Here is a 20,444-nt window from a genome sequence, read left to right on the forward strand (position 1 = left end):
TGTTTGGAGACCACAGTCCTGCTGGAGTGTCCTGGAGCAAACCTCCAGGATTACAATGTGAAACTAAAATTTGAGAAGAACTTGCGGGCAGTCCTCCTGCTTCGTTCCATCCACTTGGTCTAATGTAGCAGTGAAGCAGCGCGATGCTCCCACCAGCATGCCTGACAGCTGTTATGCTGGTCTCGGGTTTGACAGCCTCACCTTTACTCCTCCAATCAAACCTCTTGTTACTGTGGACGTGTGACTCAAACTTGAGAAATTAAAAACCTTTCAGAGCACCTTCAGCTCCAGCCTGCTGCCCTATAAAATAATCGAATCCATATTTGCCCCCGTGTTTTACCCCGGGTCTCAACCTCAGGTGTTCTGTATATTTAATGGTGTTTCTTCCTCGCTGTAGGCGTCAGCTCATGCTGCGGCGGCGTCCTGATTCCTCCCCGGGATCATTAAACATTCATCTTTTTTCCAGCTCATCCACGCGGAGTTAATGCAAAGCAAACAGCTGCGATGTGATTCTCCGAGGGAGGCTGCGCTCCTTTTCCTGTTTACATGAGAAATAACTTCCTTTTATTGCTTTCAGGTCTCTGCATCTGTAAAATCAATCAGTGGGTGAGGTTTGTCTTCACAGCTTGTCTTCTCTGTGACGGCGTCTGCGCTCACATGTGCTGCTTTCTGTTTGCCGTCTCTGTTGTTCCTGCGTTTCCCTCTTTGACCGGAGACCTCGTTGCTGCTTTGTGTGATTTGAAATAGATTTTGTGTCAAATACAAACTGTAATCTCAGCTGTGCTCACCGTCCCCCTCTTCCTTTTCCCTCGAGCACAGTAACAGCTGTCCTGTCAAGTCTTCTTCTTGTTTTTTTCCACCTTTGACTGAAGCTTGTTTTAACAGCACTCGTCTGAATGTCCGTCTCTGCTTCAGGAATATTTAAGAGCACCTGTTACATCGACGTCCGCTGGTTTCCCTTTGACGTGCAGCGCTGTGACCTCAAGTTTGGCTCGTGGACGTACGGCGGCTGGTCTCTGGACCTGCAGATGATTGAGGCTGACATCACCGGATACATCGCCAACGGAGAGTGGGACCTCGTGGGTAAGACACATCGGCATCTTCACACATGTAGAACAACAACGCTCGCGTGGCTTTGGATGCCGTCTGTCTCGGGTCCAGCTCCCGTCAGACCAAACCTAAAGCAGACTAACAAAGACCCGTCCTGTCCTGATAGACGTCTGCTGATATGTTTCCCCATCAGGCCTCTTTGATCAGGACTGCATGCACGAATCTAAGGTAATAGTAAAAGATGAGCTGGATGGAGGAAGAGCAAACAGCCTCGGTCCTGATCTAACCTGCAGCAGCTGGAGGATAAAACTTTTTGAGCTCATTTCACGGCAGGATTCCCACTGAGACAGTGAGCAGCAGCAGGTTCGGGGCAACGCAGACAAGTTGTTTTAATTAGTTTACATCCAGGATCTTCCTCCTGCCAGCGACAGCGTGTCTCCACCGGCTGTCTGCTGCGGAGGAAGAGGGTTTCATATCGGCGCTCCCATCCAGCATTAACGCGTTGGTAATTAAATCCTCCTCCGAGCGCGGCGGCCTGAAGGGCAGGCAGCTCGATGACCCTGAAGCAGAGCCTCCGTTGTAATTGGCTCATTTTTATAACGCACAATACTCACAACACACCAGGTCACACATGAGCACTGATTGACATTGTATTATTTTATCCATCACTCTGCACGTGGGGAGTCCCGGTTCCTCCTGAACAGATGACACAGTTTCAGGTTTTAAGCTGCCTGATTGCCTGCGTGCTGCAGAGCGCACAGGATCACCCGAGCAGCTCTGGAGGTTTACAAATCCATGTCTTTGTCTCGCCTGCAGCCTCCTCCTGCTGCCTCTTTGATCCGTACACAAAGCATTCCAAGGAAAACCAAGGAAGAGGCCGAGAAGTTGTGTGAAGTTCTTTAGTTTCAGATCCAAAGCTCCAGTCTGTTGAATATTGTGACTCACATGATATTTGACCAAACGCTTCATGTCCTGCTTGGACTCTGAGGCGTGCAGACGCCTTCCAGCACAGCTCCTGTTTTTAGGTGCTTGTACTTCTCCAGTGGGTGAGCAGGAGTCCCTCTTTAATTCACAGCGTTGTGTGAACATGTGGGACAAAGAAAACAGGATCACAGTTTTTGAAAGTCACCACAGCCAGCGGAGAACGGTCGATGGGTCACATGAGGTGGAAATCTGCAGGTCTTTGCAGATTTTTGTGAAATGCAGTAAAATAATTACCATAAATGAGAGAAAAGCAGCTACAGTGAAGAGCAGGAACCTTCTAGTAACCGCAGTGTGATGCTCAGAGAGCTCCTTGGTGTTTCAGGACATCTGCAGCTCAGCTGGACTCATTTCTACTGAAGACAACTGATTACAAAGCATCAGCTCCAACAAAAGGTAACAGTTTTAAAGGTTATTGGGGGAAGGCGGGGCTTCCTCTAGTGTACGTTGAAATAAAACGCGTCCTTCAGGTGTTCGGAGCATCAGCCAGGTTTAACGTCAGGGTTTGTTATGTGTTTCTGAATCTCTCTGAAGTATTAGATGGAGACAATAACTGTCTCAGCAGCAGCTTTACTCTCTGCACGCCTCAACAACAACAAAAACACTTCCTGTTTACGGCCCTCATGGTACTTCACTGCCCAATCAGAAGCCTGGAAATCCTATACTCGGATTCAATTCAATTTTATATACTGTAGCACCAAATCACAACAAAAGTCACCTCAAGGCGCTTCAATAATACAGAGAAAAACCCAACAATCATATGACCCCCTATGAGCAGCACTTTGGGTCAGAGCAAACGTAGAAAAGGATCCTGGTGTTATTTGTCTCTCAGCAACAGTTCATAACTTCAACTCATTCATGTCACCTAAAAGGTAAACCTGTTTCTCCATCACAGCTCTGATGGTTCAGTAAGGACATCTCCTGCTTTCATCTTCATGTTTCCCTCTCACCAGATATCCAAACCATATCATGACCAGCAGCTTTACAGCTGTGGCTCCAGCAAACATCAGCTGATGCTAGAAATTAATATTAAATAAATTCTAACAACAGCGACATCCGCTGGTTTCTGGCACAAAGTGGGCGATAAACAAACAAGAGAGAAAAGCCGATCAGCTGATCATTGATCAGTTTCATGATTGAAGTAGGAACAGGAGAGAGGATGAGAGGAGAAGAGGCAGCTGTGCAGCAAAGAGACAGAATAACTCCAGCTTTGTCTTTTTCATTGTAGCTGAATTACGGGACAAACTGTTCCTTTTCACCTCAATAAGAAACGCGTAATATTTTCTCTGAATGCAAGACGATTCTGTTTTTTATGGGACGGTTGGAAACTCTAATACCTAACCTTATAAATAAAATAAGATAAAACAAGTTCAACATCAGTAACATCAAAGCACCACCCAGCTGTATATAAAATCCATCATGCTAGCTAGTACACAGTACGAGTTATTGTAACTGACTGTAAAAAGTCAGCACAACGAAAATAAACTCCACCTTAACTTGGTTTATATCTGACTAGGGATGGGTATCGTTTAGGTTTTATCCGATACCAGTACCAAACCGGTACTTTTGAAATGGTGCCGGTGCTTAAACGGAGCTCAAACCGGTGCTTAAAGAATGGAGAACACACACTTTGTCCAAAAACCTCTCATGTTCAGCTGTGTTTTTTGTAAAAAGACAACAATGTTAGCCTTTTCTGCAGCTATGGGCAGAAATCTGTGCCATCAGAAACTGAATTTGAATAAGTTCAATTTGAATTTGAATAAGTTCAGATTGAATCTGAATTGTAACTTGAATAAATGCTTTTGAAAACTGAATTTGAATTAGTCTAATTTGAAATTGAATTTATGGTTTGAAAATGATCATCACTAAATTGAAATTGAATTTTATATTTTGAAAATGAATTGATTTGCTTTGAAACTGCATTTTATCCAAAGCTGTCATCTTGGACCCTCTCAGAGTACCCCCTCTGTATGCTTGCAGAGACCCCTACAGTAGGGAAACATGCAAAACAGTGTCCAAACCTTTGTATTTTAGCTTTATTTATGTCTTACACAGCATCCCAACTCTTTAGCTAACTTAATAACTTTAGCTAAAGTGAATAGTTAGTCTAATTCATTAGTGCAGCATTACTGGATCATCTCTGTTTGAAGTGATATAATATGATATACAACTGTCACTGTGTTTAACTACCATAATAATTCTTAGGGTACTGAGTGCATGCTTAATTAGATATATTTTTTAAGCATACTGCTCCATTAATATGTTTGACAGGCTGAAGTTGTCGGGTCACCTCCTAAATCGACCATCTTTTACAGGTGTTTTGTGCCAGAAATGGAGTGTCCACTGAAGACTGAAGATACTGAATCTCTACGCCTTGCCATTGATCCCTCTTGTGCCTTCAAGAGACATTAACTTAACCACTCTCATATGCTCTGTACCTACATCACCTTCTCTGACAGTCGTAGCTTGGCTCATCTGAGGGTGAAATTATAAGAATGTGTTATTTTGCAAAGTGCTCTCTAGGGTTCCTAAATAAAATATGGCATTGAGGTCATTTCTTTTGAATTAATCCCTTCTTCTGAAATATAAGAACCTCTCCTGGTTTTAATGGCACTTTGGATTTCTTTACTTTCTGTTCCACTTCCAAACCCAAATAGATGCTGACAAGCTGACACTGTAACATGGAAGAGGGAAAGACGTTGGAAAGGACTACTACAAATAAACCTAATGCCTAACAATGTAAAATAAGAACAACAATAATAATAAAGATAAAAGATGAAGTAACAAGTTTTTAGTTTTTTCCAAATGACCATCCAGATGTCTGTGACATGTGATGACAAACACCATAATGGAAGGCCTTAGTCATCACATGCTTAAACTCATATATTTTTGCATATGCTGAACAGGCAGTCAGACATGCTGTAACTGTGGGGTAGAAAACAGCATGAACACCATACGGCAGGTGTCTCAAACTCCAGTCCTCGAGGGCATGGAAAAGTTGCATGACACTGGCCCTTGAGGACTGGAGTTTGAGACCCCTGTCATATGGAATATGACAGGTGTGGTTGAACTGCATGAAGACTCTGAAGCTTCTCTTCTCTTCTGGCAGGACAGGAATGTGGCCTTGTCCTGTGAGCCACTGTAAGGATGTACTTAGAGTAGAACTGGACTGTCACCGGCCTCAGGCTCTTCACCCTTTTCAAAGACAAAGCAGTCATTTAGATAAAATATTAGATATTGTTTACCTGTAAATGCACAAAGTAAATTTAGAAATGTAATTATTGTTAAGAGTGAACAAGTACTGATAGTGTAATCTACAGCTGTGGCCAAACGTTTAGAGAATGAGAAGTGTTGTTTGCTTATTTACAAAGTTTGCTGTTTCAGTGATAGTTGTATATCATATTATATCACTTCAAACAGAGGTGACCCAGTAATGCTGCACTAATGAATTAGACTAACTATTCACTTTAGCTAAAGTTATTAAGTTAGCTAAAGAGTTGGGATGCTGTGTAAGACATAAATAAAGCTAAAACACAAAGGTTTGGACACCGTTTTGCATGTTTCCCTACTGTAGGGGTCTCTGCAAGCATACAGAGGGGGTACTCTGAGAGGGTCCAAGATGACAACTTTGGAATTCTACTAGAAACAGTCGATCATATTTGTTGTCAAAGCTGAATTCAGGGCAAACTACGCTAAATTACCGTTTTTAGCTAACAGCTACAATAAGCATAACAGTTACTGTACGGCTATCTTTTGTTAACATGACGCTTGTTCTTATACATGTAATACATTTATTACCAACCTGAGAGTTTATCCGCTGGTCATTCGACATGACGAATGACTTCTGAAGTCTTAATTCAGCTCAAGACGCTGTAGATTCCCGTCAGTAACACTTTCGGTCTGCTAGTAAAACGTAGTTCTATTAATCTGCGCTTGAACCGGAACCGGATTAAGTTCCAAAAAACTGAATTTTGGAACTGAAATTGAAATTATTCGAGAGCTGAATTTTTAAAGGATAAAATGCAGTTTCAAAGCAAATCAATTCATTTTCAAACCATAAATTCAATTTCAAATTAGACTAATTCAAATTCAGTTTTCAAAAGCATTTATTCAAGTTACAATTCAGATTCAATCTGAACTTATTCAAATTCAGTTTCTGATGGCACAGATTTCTGCCCATACATATATGGTATCACTCTTGGCTGGAAGCAGTGCTTAAACAATGGAAAAAACACAAACTTTGTCCAAAACCTCTCATGTTTAACTGTTTCCCACTTTTTCTTTGGTCATTTTAGCCTTTTTGGCCAGGGTGAAGGGAGTATCTGCCATCAAACAAGAAGACAGCAGCATGTAGCTATGATGATGTTTGCTAGTTCACCTTACATGCATTAATGTAATAACGTGGTTAGCCTACTCAACGTAAATTACACATGAACAACATTAAGCTACTCACGCAGAGAAGAACGGCTGCTGCTGCATCATCATCCTCATCATTTCTGCTACACTGGCAGGGCTAGGGGCCAGGACTCTCCTCTTTGGGTTCTTGGGGGATGTTGCTAACTCTGCGTCAGATAACAGGCACCACACCTGCAGTAGATGTGCTCGGTGTGAGGTCTCGCAGCGAGCTATCAAATACGGCGCATTTCTTGGCTTTTAACAAAATGCTATGCGTCGCCAGGTGTTTCATCAGATTCGAGGTGTTACCTCGTTTGACAGCATCACAGTATCAGCTTAAAGCACTTGTTGCTGCTGAGTTTGCATCTTTTGCTGTGAAGTACAGCCAGACTTTGACCGCTTCGCTTTGGGCATTTTTAATCTGTAGCTCTAAAAGAACGTACATACCTGGGCCCGCCTTCTATCCTCGGAAACGTAAAATGATTGGCTAGAATCTAAAGTATATGACATCTCAGGGGGGAAAAAGCAGCAAAATGTGCGCTGCTTTTCGGTCTGGTTACTACCGTTTATGTCAGAACCGGTGCCATCATGGCACCGGATACCGGTACCCATCCCTATATCTGACCCAGATAGACTGCCGCCTCGGGTCTCTGCTCCTCCTGCCTTTCCGTCATCCACCTGCCAGCGTGTTGCATATGCTGGATTCCACCACTTGCTAATGTTACTGAATCTGTGGAAGCTCCACAATAGCCACCACCAAACAACAAGTTATTTTTTCACATCTCCCTTCATCTGGCCAATCCACCACCTTTCAGTGTTTATACCGTTACGGAAAAAAACGAAAAAAAAAACCCAAAAAACCCTTGGCTCATAAAAACGAAAAATCATCATCGGACATACCAGTCCAGCTATGACTGGAGGCCAAGGTAATGCCATCCAGAGTAAGAATCTGCTTAGATACCATATTTCTAAGCTTTTCAGGGCCGAGTACAATAACCTCAGTTTGATCTGAATTAAGAAGCAGAAAGTTAGCGGCCATCCAGGTCTTTATGTCTTTAAGACATTCCTGCAGTTTAACTCATTGGTGTGTGTTATCTGGCTTCATGGACAGATAGAGCTGGGTGTCATCAGCATAGCAGTGTAAATGTATGCTATGTCTTCTAATGATGCTGCCTAAGGGAAGCATGTATAATGTAAACAGAATTGGTCCTAGCACTGAACCCTGTGGAACTCCATAATTAACCTCAGTGTGTGAAGAGGACTCTCCATTTACATGCACAAACTGGAGTCTATTAGATAGATATGATACAAACCACTGCAGCACAGTACCTGTAATACCTACAGCATGTTCTAATCGCTCTAATAGGATATTATGGTCGACAGTATCGAACGCTGCACTGAGGTCTAGCAGGACAAGCACAGAGATGAGTCCACTGTCAGAGGCCATAAGAAGATCATTTGTAACCTTCACTAAAGCTGTTTCTGTGCTGTGCTGAGCTCTGAAACCTGACTGAAACTCTTCAAATAAACCTCTGCAGATGATCTGTTAGCTGTTTGACAACTACTCTTTCAAGGATGTTTGATATAAAGGAAGGTTGGAGATTGGCCTATAATTAGCTAAGACTGCTGGGTCTAGAGATGCTTTTTGAGTAAAGGTTTAACTACAGCCAGCTTGAAGGCCTGTGGTACATAGCCGATCATTAGAGATAGGTTGATCATATTTAAGATCGAAGCATTAATTAATGGCAGGACTTCTTTGAGCAGTTTTGTAGGAATGGGGTCTAAAAGACACGTTGAAGGTTTGGAGGAAGTAATTATTGAAGTTAACTCAGAAAGATCAATTAGAGAAAAAGAGTCTAACTTAACATCAATGGTACTAAGAGTAGCTGTAGATAATATTACATCTGTGGGATGATTACTGGTAATTTTTTCTCTAATGATAAAAATGTTATTTGTGAAGAAGTTCATGAAGTCATTACTAGTTAACGTTAAAGGGATGGTTGGCTCAAAAGAGCTCTGACTGTTTGTCAGCCTGGCTACAGAGCTGAAGAGAAACCTGGGGTTGTTCTTATTTTCTTCAGTCAGTGATGAATAGTAAGATGTTCTGGCTTTGCGGAGGGCTTTCTTATAAAGCAGCAAACTATTTCTCCAGGCTAAATGATGATCCTCTATTTTATTTTTATTTAACCTTTATTTAACCAGGAATGTCCCGTTGAGATCAAAGACCTCTTTTTCAAGGGAGTCCTGGCCAAGAGGCAGCACATTTCAAGACAAATACATACGAACAAACAAAGTTAAAATTACACAAAACAATTACACATTATTGAGGCAGCCTGTAGGCCTTTGAGTTTAGTTTTAAAAACATTTAAAGACAACAATTCAGTTAGTTTCCAGTCTTTCTGTAACATGTTCCATGAAAAAGGCGCAGAGTGGACAAAGGCTTTCTTACCCAGCTCTGTGCGGACAAGGGGAACAGACAACAGCAGCTGATCATTTGAGCGCAAGGAGTAAGAACCACTATTTGTCCTTGTGACCAAAGTACAAATATAAGGAGGCAGCAATCCAAGCATAGCTTTGTAAATAAAAGTGTACCAATGCCCCCGTCTTCTAATGGCCAAAGAAGGCCATTTTACTCTTAAGTACAAATCACAGTGATGGGTCAGGTATTTACAATTGGTAATAAACCTCAAGGAAGCATGATACATCGTGTCCAACATTAGAAGACATGAAGAAGAAGCGTTCATATACAGAATGTCACCATAATCTAACACAGATAAAAAGGTTGCAGTGACAAGACGTTTTTTTACTGCAAAAGAAAAGCACTGTTTATTACGGAAGAAAAAACGAAGTTTAAGTCTCAGTTTCTTTACTAGTCTCTCTATATGTGGTTTAAAGGTGAAGGAGTCATCAATCCAGACACCAAGGTATTTATATTCATGAACTATCTCTATGACATTTCCTTCAAGGGTGGACACCACTGGAATAGGCTCCGGGACCTTCTTTGACTTGGAAAACAACATTAGCTTAGTCTTGTCAGCATTGAGAACTAATTTTAGCTGAATAAGTGAATGCTGGAAAGCAACAAAGGCTTTCTGTAAAGTTTCAATGGCCTGAGCAAGAGATGATCCATAACAGTAAATAACTGTGTCGTCAGCATAAAAATGCAAATTTGTGTCTGAGACATTTTGACCCAAGTCATTGATATATAAAAGGAACAGAAGGGGACCCAAAACTGAGCCCTGTGGCACCCCCTTGTGGACAGCAACAAATTTAGAACAAAGACCTTCAAGTTTAATGCACTGGGTTCTATTTTTCAGATAATTTGAGAACCACGCTAATGTATGTTCTGACAATCCAAGGCTGAGCAGTCTGTTTTTAGGACAGCATGATCAACAGTGTCAAAAGCTTTTGAGAGGTCAATAAAGAGTGACAGCACAGTACAATTTCTTATCAAGTGCCACAATAATATCATTTATCACTTTCATAGTGGCAGTGTTAGTACTGTGTTTTTTCCTGAAGCCTGACTGAAATTTGGAGACAATATCATTAGAGTACAAAAACTCTTTCAGCTGGTCACAAACTCGAGATTCCAGGATTTTGGATAAAACACACAAATTTGATATTGGCCTATAATTAGTCAACACCGATGGATCACCTCCTTTCAATAAAGGCAAAACGAAAGCTGATTTCCAAACCGCTGGAATTTCTTTGGTTTTAATTGAAAAATTAAATAGAATTGAGAGTGGTTCTGCAATAAAATCAGCTGCCAACTTCAAAAAATAAGGTTCCATCAAGTCTGGACCAGGAGGTTTTCTGTGATCCAAAGCCTTTAAAGCTTTATGCACTTCATAAACACTAAAAGGTACAAAGTTAAAACGGTCTCCAGAAAACATAGAGAGTTCTGGGCAAGTATTTGTTAAAAAAGTTTCTGCAGAAGCAAACAAGGAACCCACTGATAGAAAGTGTTCATTAAAACAATTCAAAATTTCAGTTTTATCATTAATTGAGACTGAATCTTTTACAACAGATTTAGGAAAGGTTTGAGTCATTTTATTGGCGGAAAAAGACTTGATTACTTTCCAAAATTTCTGTGGATCATTGAGGTTCTCAGTGGTGACAGACAAAAAGTATTCAGATTTGGCCTTTTTAATAAGAGAAGTACATTTATTTCTAAGCTGTTTGAAAACAGACCAATCAGTGGAAGTATCTGTTTGTCTCGCCTTGTCCCATGCTCTATTACGCTTGTGTATGCTATCTGCGAGTGTCTGCGAAAACCAAGGATTTTCTCGACCTTTAATTCTAACTTTCCGTAAGGGGGCATGTTTATTAACAATTCCCATAAAACTTTCCTTAAAATATGTCCAAGCTAGCTCTACATCTGGTAATAGTCCGATTTTTTCCCAATTAACTAATGACAAATCATGATGAAAAGCCTGTTCATTAAATTGTTTAAGATTCCTTTTGCACACTATGCGTGGCTTACATTTTGGAATTTTAGCATTTCTGCAAACAGCAACAACACAGTGATCACTTAGGTCATTACAGAAAACACCAAGTGAAGAGAATTTATGAGGTACATTTGTTAAAACCAAATCAATTAATGTAGACTTTTCAGGGCATTTAAGATTTGGCCTGGTAGGAAGATAGACTAGCTGGGTAAGATTAATTGAATCGCAGAATTCTTTAAATTCACCAGAAGTTGCATTTAGCCAGTCCCAGTTCAAGTCTCCAGCCATTAGTAGTTCAGTGCAATTTAATTTAGCCAAAAGGTGCTTTAATGAAGATAATGCCTCTTTTGAAGCAGATGGGGGCCTGTAACACCCAGCAATGGTTATCGAAAAAGTATTAGCAATATCTACATTCAAGGCCAAAAACTCCATTTGTTTGCATATCGATTGGGACAGAACAATCAAAGCATTAAATCTTGATTTGACATAAATAGCTACACCGCCTCCTTTTTTTGGCCTATCAGTGCGATATACATTGTACCCATATATGTTAATGTCTTCATTAGTAATAGATTTAGTTAACCAAGTTTCAGAAATTATAACAACATCTGCATCTGTAGATTTAACCCAAATTTTGACCATGTCCATCTTCGGTAGTAGGCTGCGCACATTAAGATGAATATATTTGACACCAGACATTATTTTAAAATCAGAAGGAGTCTGGGAATATTGCAGTTCAGGGCCAGGATTTGGTTGCACATTTCCTGACAAAAGTAGAAGCAAGACAATCAACAACCTCTGTTTCGCCTTTGATTTGGGTTCAATGCTTTGATATGTTGAACCCGAGCTGAAACCTCCATTAAATGGGCAAATGAAATAAGTATGCAAGGCCAGAATAGACTGAAGTTTAGGTAAGTCTCTGGGCAAAACATGCATGAAACTAATGTCATGATCCAACTGAGTTGATAACTGCTCTGATTTTTGCAACATTATAGAGCGTGTTCCTTTTTCAAAATTCTCTTGTAGATAAAAATCATTTTCAGAGGTTCCCCTGCTATGTGTCCATAAGCAATTGCTTATCCGAGGGTCCAAAAAGGCCAAGAGGCAAATTAGAATAGTAAATACTGCCATCATCCACAATTTTAGTACTTAACAGAAGTGAACAGTACAGACCTCTGGGTGAAGCAAACCAGTTAGCTCCAGGAAAATGGCACCGGACCAGACCTAAGCCAGTTAACTCCAAAAGGATAGCGCTGGGCCAGGCCTAAGCCGGTTTACTCCTGGAGGACAGTGCAGGGGCAGATCTTAGCCAATTTGCTCCTGTGGGAAGATGCTGGATCGGGCCTAAGCCAATTAGCTCCTGAAGGACGGTGCAGGGCCAGGCCTAAGCCAGTTAGCTCATGGGAGATGGTACAAGGCCGGACCTAGGCCAGTTAGCTCCACAAGGATGGCACAGGGCCAGGCCTAAGCCTAAGCCAATTGACTCCTGGAGGACGGTGCAGGGCCAGACCCTAGCCAGTTAGCTCCTGGAAGATCCTCTAAATTTGTGACACGCCATTTCCTCTCCAGCTTACGAGTCATCTGCTTTAGGCTACGTGTTTGAGAATTATACCACGACCAGTGATACTCTACCACAGAGCGAGCGAACACCAAGTGACAGCGCCACCAAGAGTCAGGAGTCAGCTCCAACGATAGATGCAGGAAAACCAACTCGGAATATTCAACTCATACTTGTTACTGCTCTGAGCGTACACATGTAAATATCAGAACATGTGAGCACCATATGGAACATCAGCAGCTCTATAACCCTCATAAACACCTCTTTGTGTATCAAATGACATAAATTTACTTCTACACATTTAGTTTGTTGGGATCTGGTCAGCTTGATCGTCACACTGGAGTTTTTATGTTAGGTTTTCGATCACGCCTCAAATGTGTTTAAAAATAATTTAACAAATCTCGTCACATTTGCCAAAACCCCGAGGGCGGGGTCTGCGCTGCACGCCTGTCGGCTTTTTCACATGTGACTGAGACCCGACAGTGAATACAGTCAATATGAAGGAAATCTGATGTCAGGTGACCTGAGTGATGCTGTCATGTCTGTTCGGTGACCTCTGGTCCAGAGCTCTCTGTCTCTGCTGTTGTTTCTGCAGGTGATCCAGCAGCGTCTCTGTCCTCTGTCACAGCTGTGGTTGCAGAGTGAGGATGAGCACAGGGTTACCCAAAGTCTCAGGGGAGCCTCAGAGCTTCTGTTCGGTACAAACTGAAGAGAGAGACAGCTGAGGATGAATGCCGGCCTCCGTGGAGGCTTCCTGCTCAGCCAATGGGCCGTTGCAAGGGAACTTAATTGAAAAGTCCAACATCATGTTTCCCATTTACTCTCCTCCATCACCTAGCTGAGATTAAAACCAATGTAGTGAGCAATGTTTGCGATGTATAGGCAAATGAAACGCAGCCAGGCGTACTGCACGCCAGTTTTTATCTGCCACTTCCTCCAGAGATGAACCTAAAAGCAGAAAAGGACGAGGAGGAAGTGAAGGAGGGGCTACAGCACAGTACACAGTACCAATACAGCGACACCAGATATCAATGTTTTATTAAATAAATAAAGTATTCTGTAGGGGTGGGTTTTTATAATCGATTCATCGATTAAAATCGATTCTGGCTTGGATAACGTAAAATCGATTCATTAATTCATTGTGGGCGATCGTGGCTCAAGAGTTGGGAGTTCGCCTTGTAGGTTGGAAGGTTGCCGGTTCGAGCCCCGGCTTGGACAGTCTCGGTCGTTGTGTCCTTGGGCAAGACACTTCACCCGTTGCCTACTGGTGGTGGTCAGAGGGCCCGGTGGCGCCAGTGTCCGGCAGCCTCGCCTCTGTCAGTGCGCCCCAGGGTGGCTGTGGCTACAATGTAGCTGCCATCACCAGTGTGTGGATGTGTGGGTGGATGACTGGTTATGTAAAGCGCTTTGGGGTCCTTAGGGACTAGTAAAGCGCTATATAAATACAGGCCATTTACCATTAAATTCCTGAATCGATTTTTTAATATAAATTTATTTTGCCCGAAATGCCAGAATCTCAGGTGACATCTCACAAAATTTCAAGAACCACCAAACAGCTAAGACAGTAAATGAGAGCAGGTACACGGATTCTGCACAAAGACTTAAACACACAGCGCGACCCGCAGATCAGAATCAGTGAGATGTGACTTTCTCACGGTCGGGGCTGAAAGCCGACAGCTCGCTGACTCTGATCTGTCGGCGGGTCCGCGCTTTGTGTTCACGCCCTTTATGAGCAGATTCTAAAGCTGTTAGTTTGATGTCTCTCCAAACAATATTGACCGAACCAGCAGCAAAAGAAGATCCAAACGCTTCACATAAACATCGTCATGGATTCACTCTGACTTTCACTGTTTTGCTTCCACCGCGATGCACAGCTCTCTCTCTCTCTCTCTGTACTTCAAGAACAGTTTCCCTTTCTTCATTATTCGCTTGCTTGTTACGCACAAGTCTAACGTTGTTTACAGGCTGTCGGCCGCTGTTTTTTCCCTTTTACATTCTTCCGAAAAGAGGAGTTGGCCGTCCGACTGCGGTCTGGAGTGTGGAGCCTTCCTGCTGCTGCGGAGTCGGGGCGGTCTGCCTCTCCCCACCGCAGGGAAAAGGGTAACACCACCTGGGTCTGGGTACAGTCCCCCCCTCCAGGGGCAAGGGCACCTAGACCCGGTTTGTAGAGTACGCTTGGGGAGTGTGATCGTGTGTACAACGTCTCTTTATGTCTGTCTCCACGTTGGTTGAGTGTGGAGTAAGTGCATATGAGAGCATGAGGGTGGGAATGATGTTTGTATCTGTGTGTGCCTGTATGTCTGTGTCTATATGTCAGGTTGGGTGTCAGGCGCCACCTCTCTGGGGACATCTCAGGCCCTCCAAGGTTTGGAGGCCTATCTCCCCCTACCACCACTTCCCCTGCCAGTGGCGGACCCCCTCAGACATCGGTGCGTTGGTGGTTCTTTGTGTCCGGGGATGGGCGTCCAGGTACACACCGGCTCACTCCTTGGCGGCCGCTTATCGGGGCCTGGAGCCTGGGGCTCGCTCGGGCCACTTCGGAGGTGGGGTGCCCCCGGCCTCTCGGCCTGGGGCTCGGTCACTCAGGCGCAGCTGGCTGCCGGCGGAGCTCACGGGCGCGTCACTGCAACTCCCCCTGGCTTCTGCTCCGCGGCTGCTGAGTGAGCCCTCATCTGGGACTCTCCTCAGCTCTTTCTGGGACAGTGGCGCAGCTGCCCCTCTGTTGGTCTTCCTTGGTCTCTTGTGTTCTGGGGGCCTCTGGATGTCTGGAGTTTTGATCTCCTCCATACCTGCTTCATGCCCTGGAGGACGGGGCTGTGGCCCCCCCACACCCTCTAGCAGATCATTACATGAAGGAACCTTTTAAAAAAACAAGCGCGTCCATGCTCACAGGTGTACACACGGGTGATCACACCCACAAACTACACCCTTTTTGGCTCCTACCTCAAAGCACACTGTGTTCTGTTGATCTTATGTGCTGCACAATAATGTTTAATGTTTAGTATTTACTGTCATATTCCCATATATCATTGTGATGTTGTTTATTCTATTACTCTTGTTCTCTTCTGCTTGTTTTCTTTTTTCTTTCTCAGCAGGTGATCCAGGTGATTGATATATGCATTTTTTTTTTCTCTGCCCGTTCTGTTGGTTTTTGTCTTTTGCCCTTCTCCCCCGTCCCTCTTCTCAGCTGTTTCTCTTTCCCTCTTTCTGTCTCCCCTTCTTTCCCCCAGTCAAGTCTGTCCCGTATTCAGTAAGTGAAAATAAAATAAACAATAAAAGGTGAATCAAATGGACCATTACGGCAAGGCTGGGATGGTCAGTTTGGTAAAGTAAATCCGTTGGGCATCTTTGTTTGCCTTTAGACAACAAATCTGATGCAAAAGAGCCAAACGGCACAGGCAAAAAAAAAACAAAAAAACAAACATTCTTCCGAAAAGAAAACCTCATTTCTGCTGTTCAATACTGAACAAATTTAAACTTTTTAAAATTATTCAAAATGAAAAACGCTTAACCGCGTCTCTAATAAAACCGCTGTAACTTCAGAGGTAACGTTCATGTGTTGATTAATGGTTTTCTTTCGTTTTTGATGTACTGCAGAATACTTTTATAAAATCCAGGCCAGGAAAACCACCTTCATGTTTTTCTGTTTTATCTTCAGCTACTTTGACACAAAGGCCTCTGCTGTGATGCTCACACCTTTGATAAAGTCTTGCGAGTGTCAGCTTCCTTTTTATAGATACAAAAATATGTAAATGTTCTGATCTGAATTATAATATTTCTGACTGTCAAAATTTCCCAGATTTAAATCGAATCGTGGATCGAATCGATTCGGGACCTTGTGAATCGGAATTGAATCGATTCTAGAAATCAGTGACGATACCCAGCCCTAGTATTCTGGGAATTTTATTATCATTTTCTGACACAGGCGCTGCATCCATCATCGTGCTCTGCTGATAAGACCTGAACAAAGACCTGAAGCAAAACTAAACACACTGAACATCGACCACAAGGCTGTCAAAATAAAACAGGAAAAGGGCAGACTAAGACGCACGAATAGGGGAACAGGGAAGTGACAGTGCGAGACGAGAGGTGGAAACGGCTATGGACGAACGCACGCGACAGATCGAGGAGGCGTGGACTAAACACGAGGAGGGGAAAACGGGGAAAACCCAGACACACAAACAGAGACACACAGAGAGGAGACAAGTAACTAAACTGATGCGTGACAGAGACCAAAGCACAAGAAAAGTCAAAACGTTGCGTTCAATGAGCAAGAAACATGACATTAACACATTTATTAGATCACCTGGGATAAAAACAAGAAAACACTAATATCTCTGAAGCCTGTGAGAAACTGTTTTAATGATGTTTCTTGTTCTGTAAATACATACATCATCAAAGCACTTGAATTTTTCTGCTTTTTTGTAAAAAGGTACATTTTAAAAAACGTGGATACAAAAATGATTAAATTTTAGCATTAAACTGCTAAGTGTAATCATTAAACGTTTGGCTTCATGATTATAGAAAACAAGTTATTTTATCATTTCCAGTTGAATATTTTTGTCATGGGTTTGAATTCAAAGACATGCTGAGATATGTTGATGTTAGAGGGGCAGCAGATCATTTTCCCCTCAGAGGAACGAGGTTTATGGTTTCTTTGACGTCACCGTCGGTGTTTTCCTGTTTGTGCGCAGAGGTTCCTGGGCGGAGGAACGAGCGTTTCTACGACTGCTGTAAGGAGCCGTACCCTGACGTGACCTTCACCGTGGTGATGAGGAGGAGGACGCTCTACTACGGGCTCAACCTCCTCATCCCCTGTGTCCTCATCTCCACCCTCGCCCTCCTCGTCTTCCTGCTGCCCGCCGACTCCGGAGAGAAGATCTCCCTGGGTGAGCGCTCAGCTCTCTTTATCGGTGATGACAGTTACTCCGATTCTTAAAGTACTTCCTCAAAGACTTTCCAGACTAGTAAAATTCACACACTGTGAGAGTGTTCAGTGTGAACAGAGGCAAAGGCACAAGATTACAGAGAAAAACCAAATGAGCAGCGCCCAGCGGCAGCAGGGAGGAAAAGTCCTTTTAAACAGGAAGAAGCAGAAACAGACTCAATGCTTCCACCTTATTGTGAGCAGAGCAGCAGGAACAGTCCAACACGAAGGAAACAAAGCAGGATGGAGATAAGGCCAAAACACCGAGTCACACAAAGGCACAGAAATGTGCTCTGATCTGAAAGAATACATTACTGGAATATAGATGTAACGTGTTTTCATTCGAGGTCGTTACCTGTAAGATGTTCTGCTTCTCCTGTTTGAGCTTCAGTTCGATGTTTTGCTGAAATTTGCACCAGTCAGAAAACGATGTCACAATTAAACATCCTGTGTAGAAAGATAAACTCTGTGAAATAGCCCGAGACTGCACATATTCTATAAATATAACTTTAGCACAGTCGGGTCCATTATACTCTCGCTGAAGTGGCCCTCGCCCATCTGGAACAGCGATTACCTGACAAAAGAGAGTCGCCCGCTAATTCTGTTCACATCCACCTGATATTCACCTTCTTCTGTTGTGAACATGTTGCATGGACCTTTCTTTAAAGACAGACGCCGCTCAGTCCCAACACTAGAACTATAACTGGAGACTGGAGGATTGTTTATGAGTAAAGTTAACCCTTTAAAACCGGTCGGAGCGGGCACGCTCCGTTTTGCGCAACTACTTTTAAATCCTTGTAGCACTGCAACCGCGTAAGCTAGCGCAATAAGTTTTTTTGCATATGAAGCCGGAGGAGTTGTACTTACATCTTATGCCATCAGCTTGTCCTCGGTCACAGTTTCCTTCCACATAAAGCTTTGCAAAAACTGCATAAAAAGCACTTGCAGCAACAAAAACATAATATTCCAGAAACAGGCTTTGCCGCTCCGATCAGCTGTTTGTAACACTTCCTACGTTGGAATAGACGTCAGCGCGAACTTTTGCATGTCCGCCATGACCTGCCTGAAACCGGAAGTGACGTCATTTTCGCTGAAATGTAGTTTTTTACCATCAGGACCTTATGAGCCTATACTGGTGTTTTTAAAAGTTATGTTTGACTTTATGACTTTCTGTGTCGTTTCTGGGATGCTTAGGACTCATATTGCACTGCTGGAAATAGTTTATTTTGATGCACATGCTGCTTTTTTGCAAATTTGCATTATAATATTTATTTTCGTTTTTCCTGCAGTATATAAAAATTGGTGTATTTCAAAAATAAAACTATGAAGACACTCAAAATAAATTTCCTGTGGTGGGAAACTATTTTGTGCAACTTTTTTGTATTTACAGTTTTGAGGGATAAACCTCTTAAATTTCTCTAACTAGAAATATATGTTAAAAAAACAAAAACGATTTTCTTTTTTTTTTTGTAGTTTATTGCACTTTTTTGCAATTTATGTAATTACTATGCACTTAATGCAGACATATTATTAAAATTTGGGCTATAATGATTGTATTGATGTATAGCAACTTGAAATGCTCCCAAAAATGGCTCCACAGCATGTACAAATATAATACAAGCTCTGGCAGACTTGGTTCTATGGTAGGTCTTAAAGGGCTAAGGGACAAAAATCATTCCTGAGCTTCTCTCTGTAAATCGCTCCCTGGAAATCTGCGCGTTAAATCATTGATTGAACGATAAGGAAAGAAGGATGCAGGAGAGAGGATGTCAGCACAGGAGGACATGAAACACGTGAAGCGATGTATGTCATCAGATCCAGTTTGCCTCGTTGGTGTGAACTGAACCGGAGGGTCATCGCTGATGAGGGCTGCGCCTCTGCGCATCTTTTAAAGCTTTCTGTTGAAAGCAGCACTTGAACTGACAAATGAAACCAGAAGCGTGTGCTTCGTTTTTCCTGACATCCACAAGGTCGTGTACCATGGATTTATCCCCCAGAGAGAGACTGTCGCTGTGGAGTTCTCCTGTAATGTCCCGCGGCATCTAAGGGAGACGCCTGAAAGGGCCGGGGGTTTCTATCACACTAACACGACCTTCAGTCACCACCGCCACGAAAAACACTCACAGAAGGAGATCCAGCAGCCATCACAGAGGGACGACAGCAAACACGGTATGACTCCAAGAGCAAATCACAAAGAGCAGTAAAGTGCTCTGCAGGTGTGAGATGATGGTGTTCAGGTGAAGCTTTCTGAAGGCCTCACATCAGAGCAGAAACGAGAGATTTCTGAACAGCTGGAAGAATCAGAAAATATGTTTCTGTCATTTTTTCAGGCTGGTCCTTACAAATATCCGTCCTAGCAGTATTCAGTCTCTCAGGGGGATGGCGGGGGTGTTTTGGACACCTGCTTCGTCCACTGAACCTGACATGACTGATGTCTCAGAGTCGATATTCATCAGCCATAAAACGTATTGGAAAAGGGAGTTGGAGGTGCCAGCAGGCCTCCAGCTACTGACGGCAGACACGGCATCTTCCCCTGGAACTTTAATTTACGCTCTTAATCAAACTTGAATGTCAAGAGGGCCATCACTCTTCACATCTCCCAAAGTTCATCCGACTTTCACTGAGCCAGCGGGTCGAGACTAAACAGGACCGTTCACACATCGTCTCTGCAAAAGCAGACTGTAGGAAGGACTCCACCTGGGAGGAAACGGTGCGAGGCCGAGTTTAATAAGAAGAAACAAGGATCCAAACAGAATTCTCACAATATTCATGCGAGACACGGCAGATCGTTTTAGCCTCTCAAAGCAGCGGCCGCGCTACAAGGGGATTCATTCGCTTTGTCATAATCTGTGCCCATCGCTGCAATCCCAACCCATCATCATAAGTGAGAACAGAAAGGCATGAAAAGGTAATGATGGATTTCACTTACTCCAGCTTTAAAGTCGTTTCTTATATGAATGAGCAGCAAATAGTGATGAATTTGAGCTGTGGATGAGTCTGACAGAGACGCTAACCTGGAGCCTCGTTAATGGAAACCAGCACATTAGATCCTCCACATTTCCAAAACGGTTCGAAACAAACGAAT

At 43.0% G+C, this 20,444-nt stretch overlaps 1 protein-coding gene across 4 annotated transcripts in view; it reads left to right on the plus strand.

Moving 5' to 3' along the window:
- LOC309710557 (neuronal acetylcholine receptor subunit alpha-7) overlaps positions 1-20,444 on the plus strand; it is a 62,465-nt gene that overhangs the window by 26,960 nt on the left and 15,061 nt on the right. For 3 of the 4 annotated variants that reach the window (XM_082540142.1, XM_082540144.1, XM_082540143.1), the window contains exons 6-7: positions 916-1,083; positions 17,127-17,321. In XM_082540142.1, coding sequence (XP_082396268.1) covers positions 916-1,083; positions 17,127-17,321 — 363 coding nt within the window. The remainder of the gene's footprint in view (positions 1-915; positions 1,084-17,126; positions 17,322-20,444) is intronic. The other variant, XM_082540145.1, reaches the window with a different exon arrangement.

Source organism: Aulonocara stuartgranti (genome assembly GCF_965226115.1).
Source record: "Aulonocara stuartgranti genome assembly, chromosome: 7".
Taxonomy (NCBI): Eukaryota; Metazoa; Chordata; class Actinopteri; order Cichliformes; family Cichlidae; genus Aulonocara; species Aulonocara stuartgranti.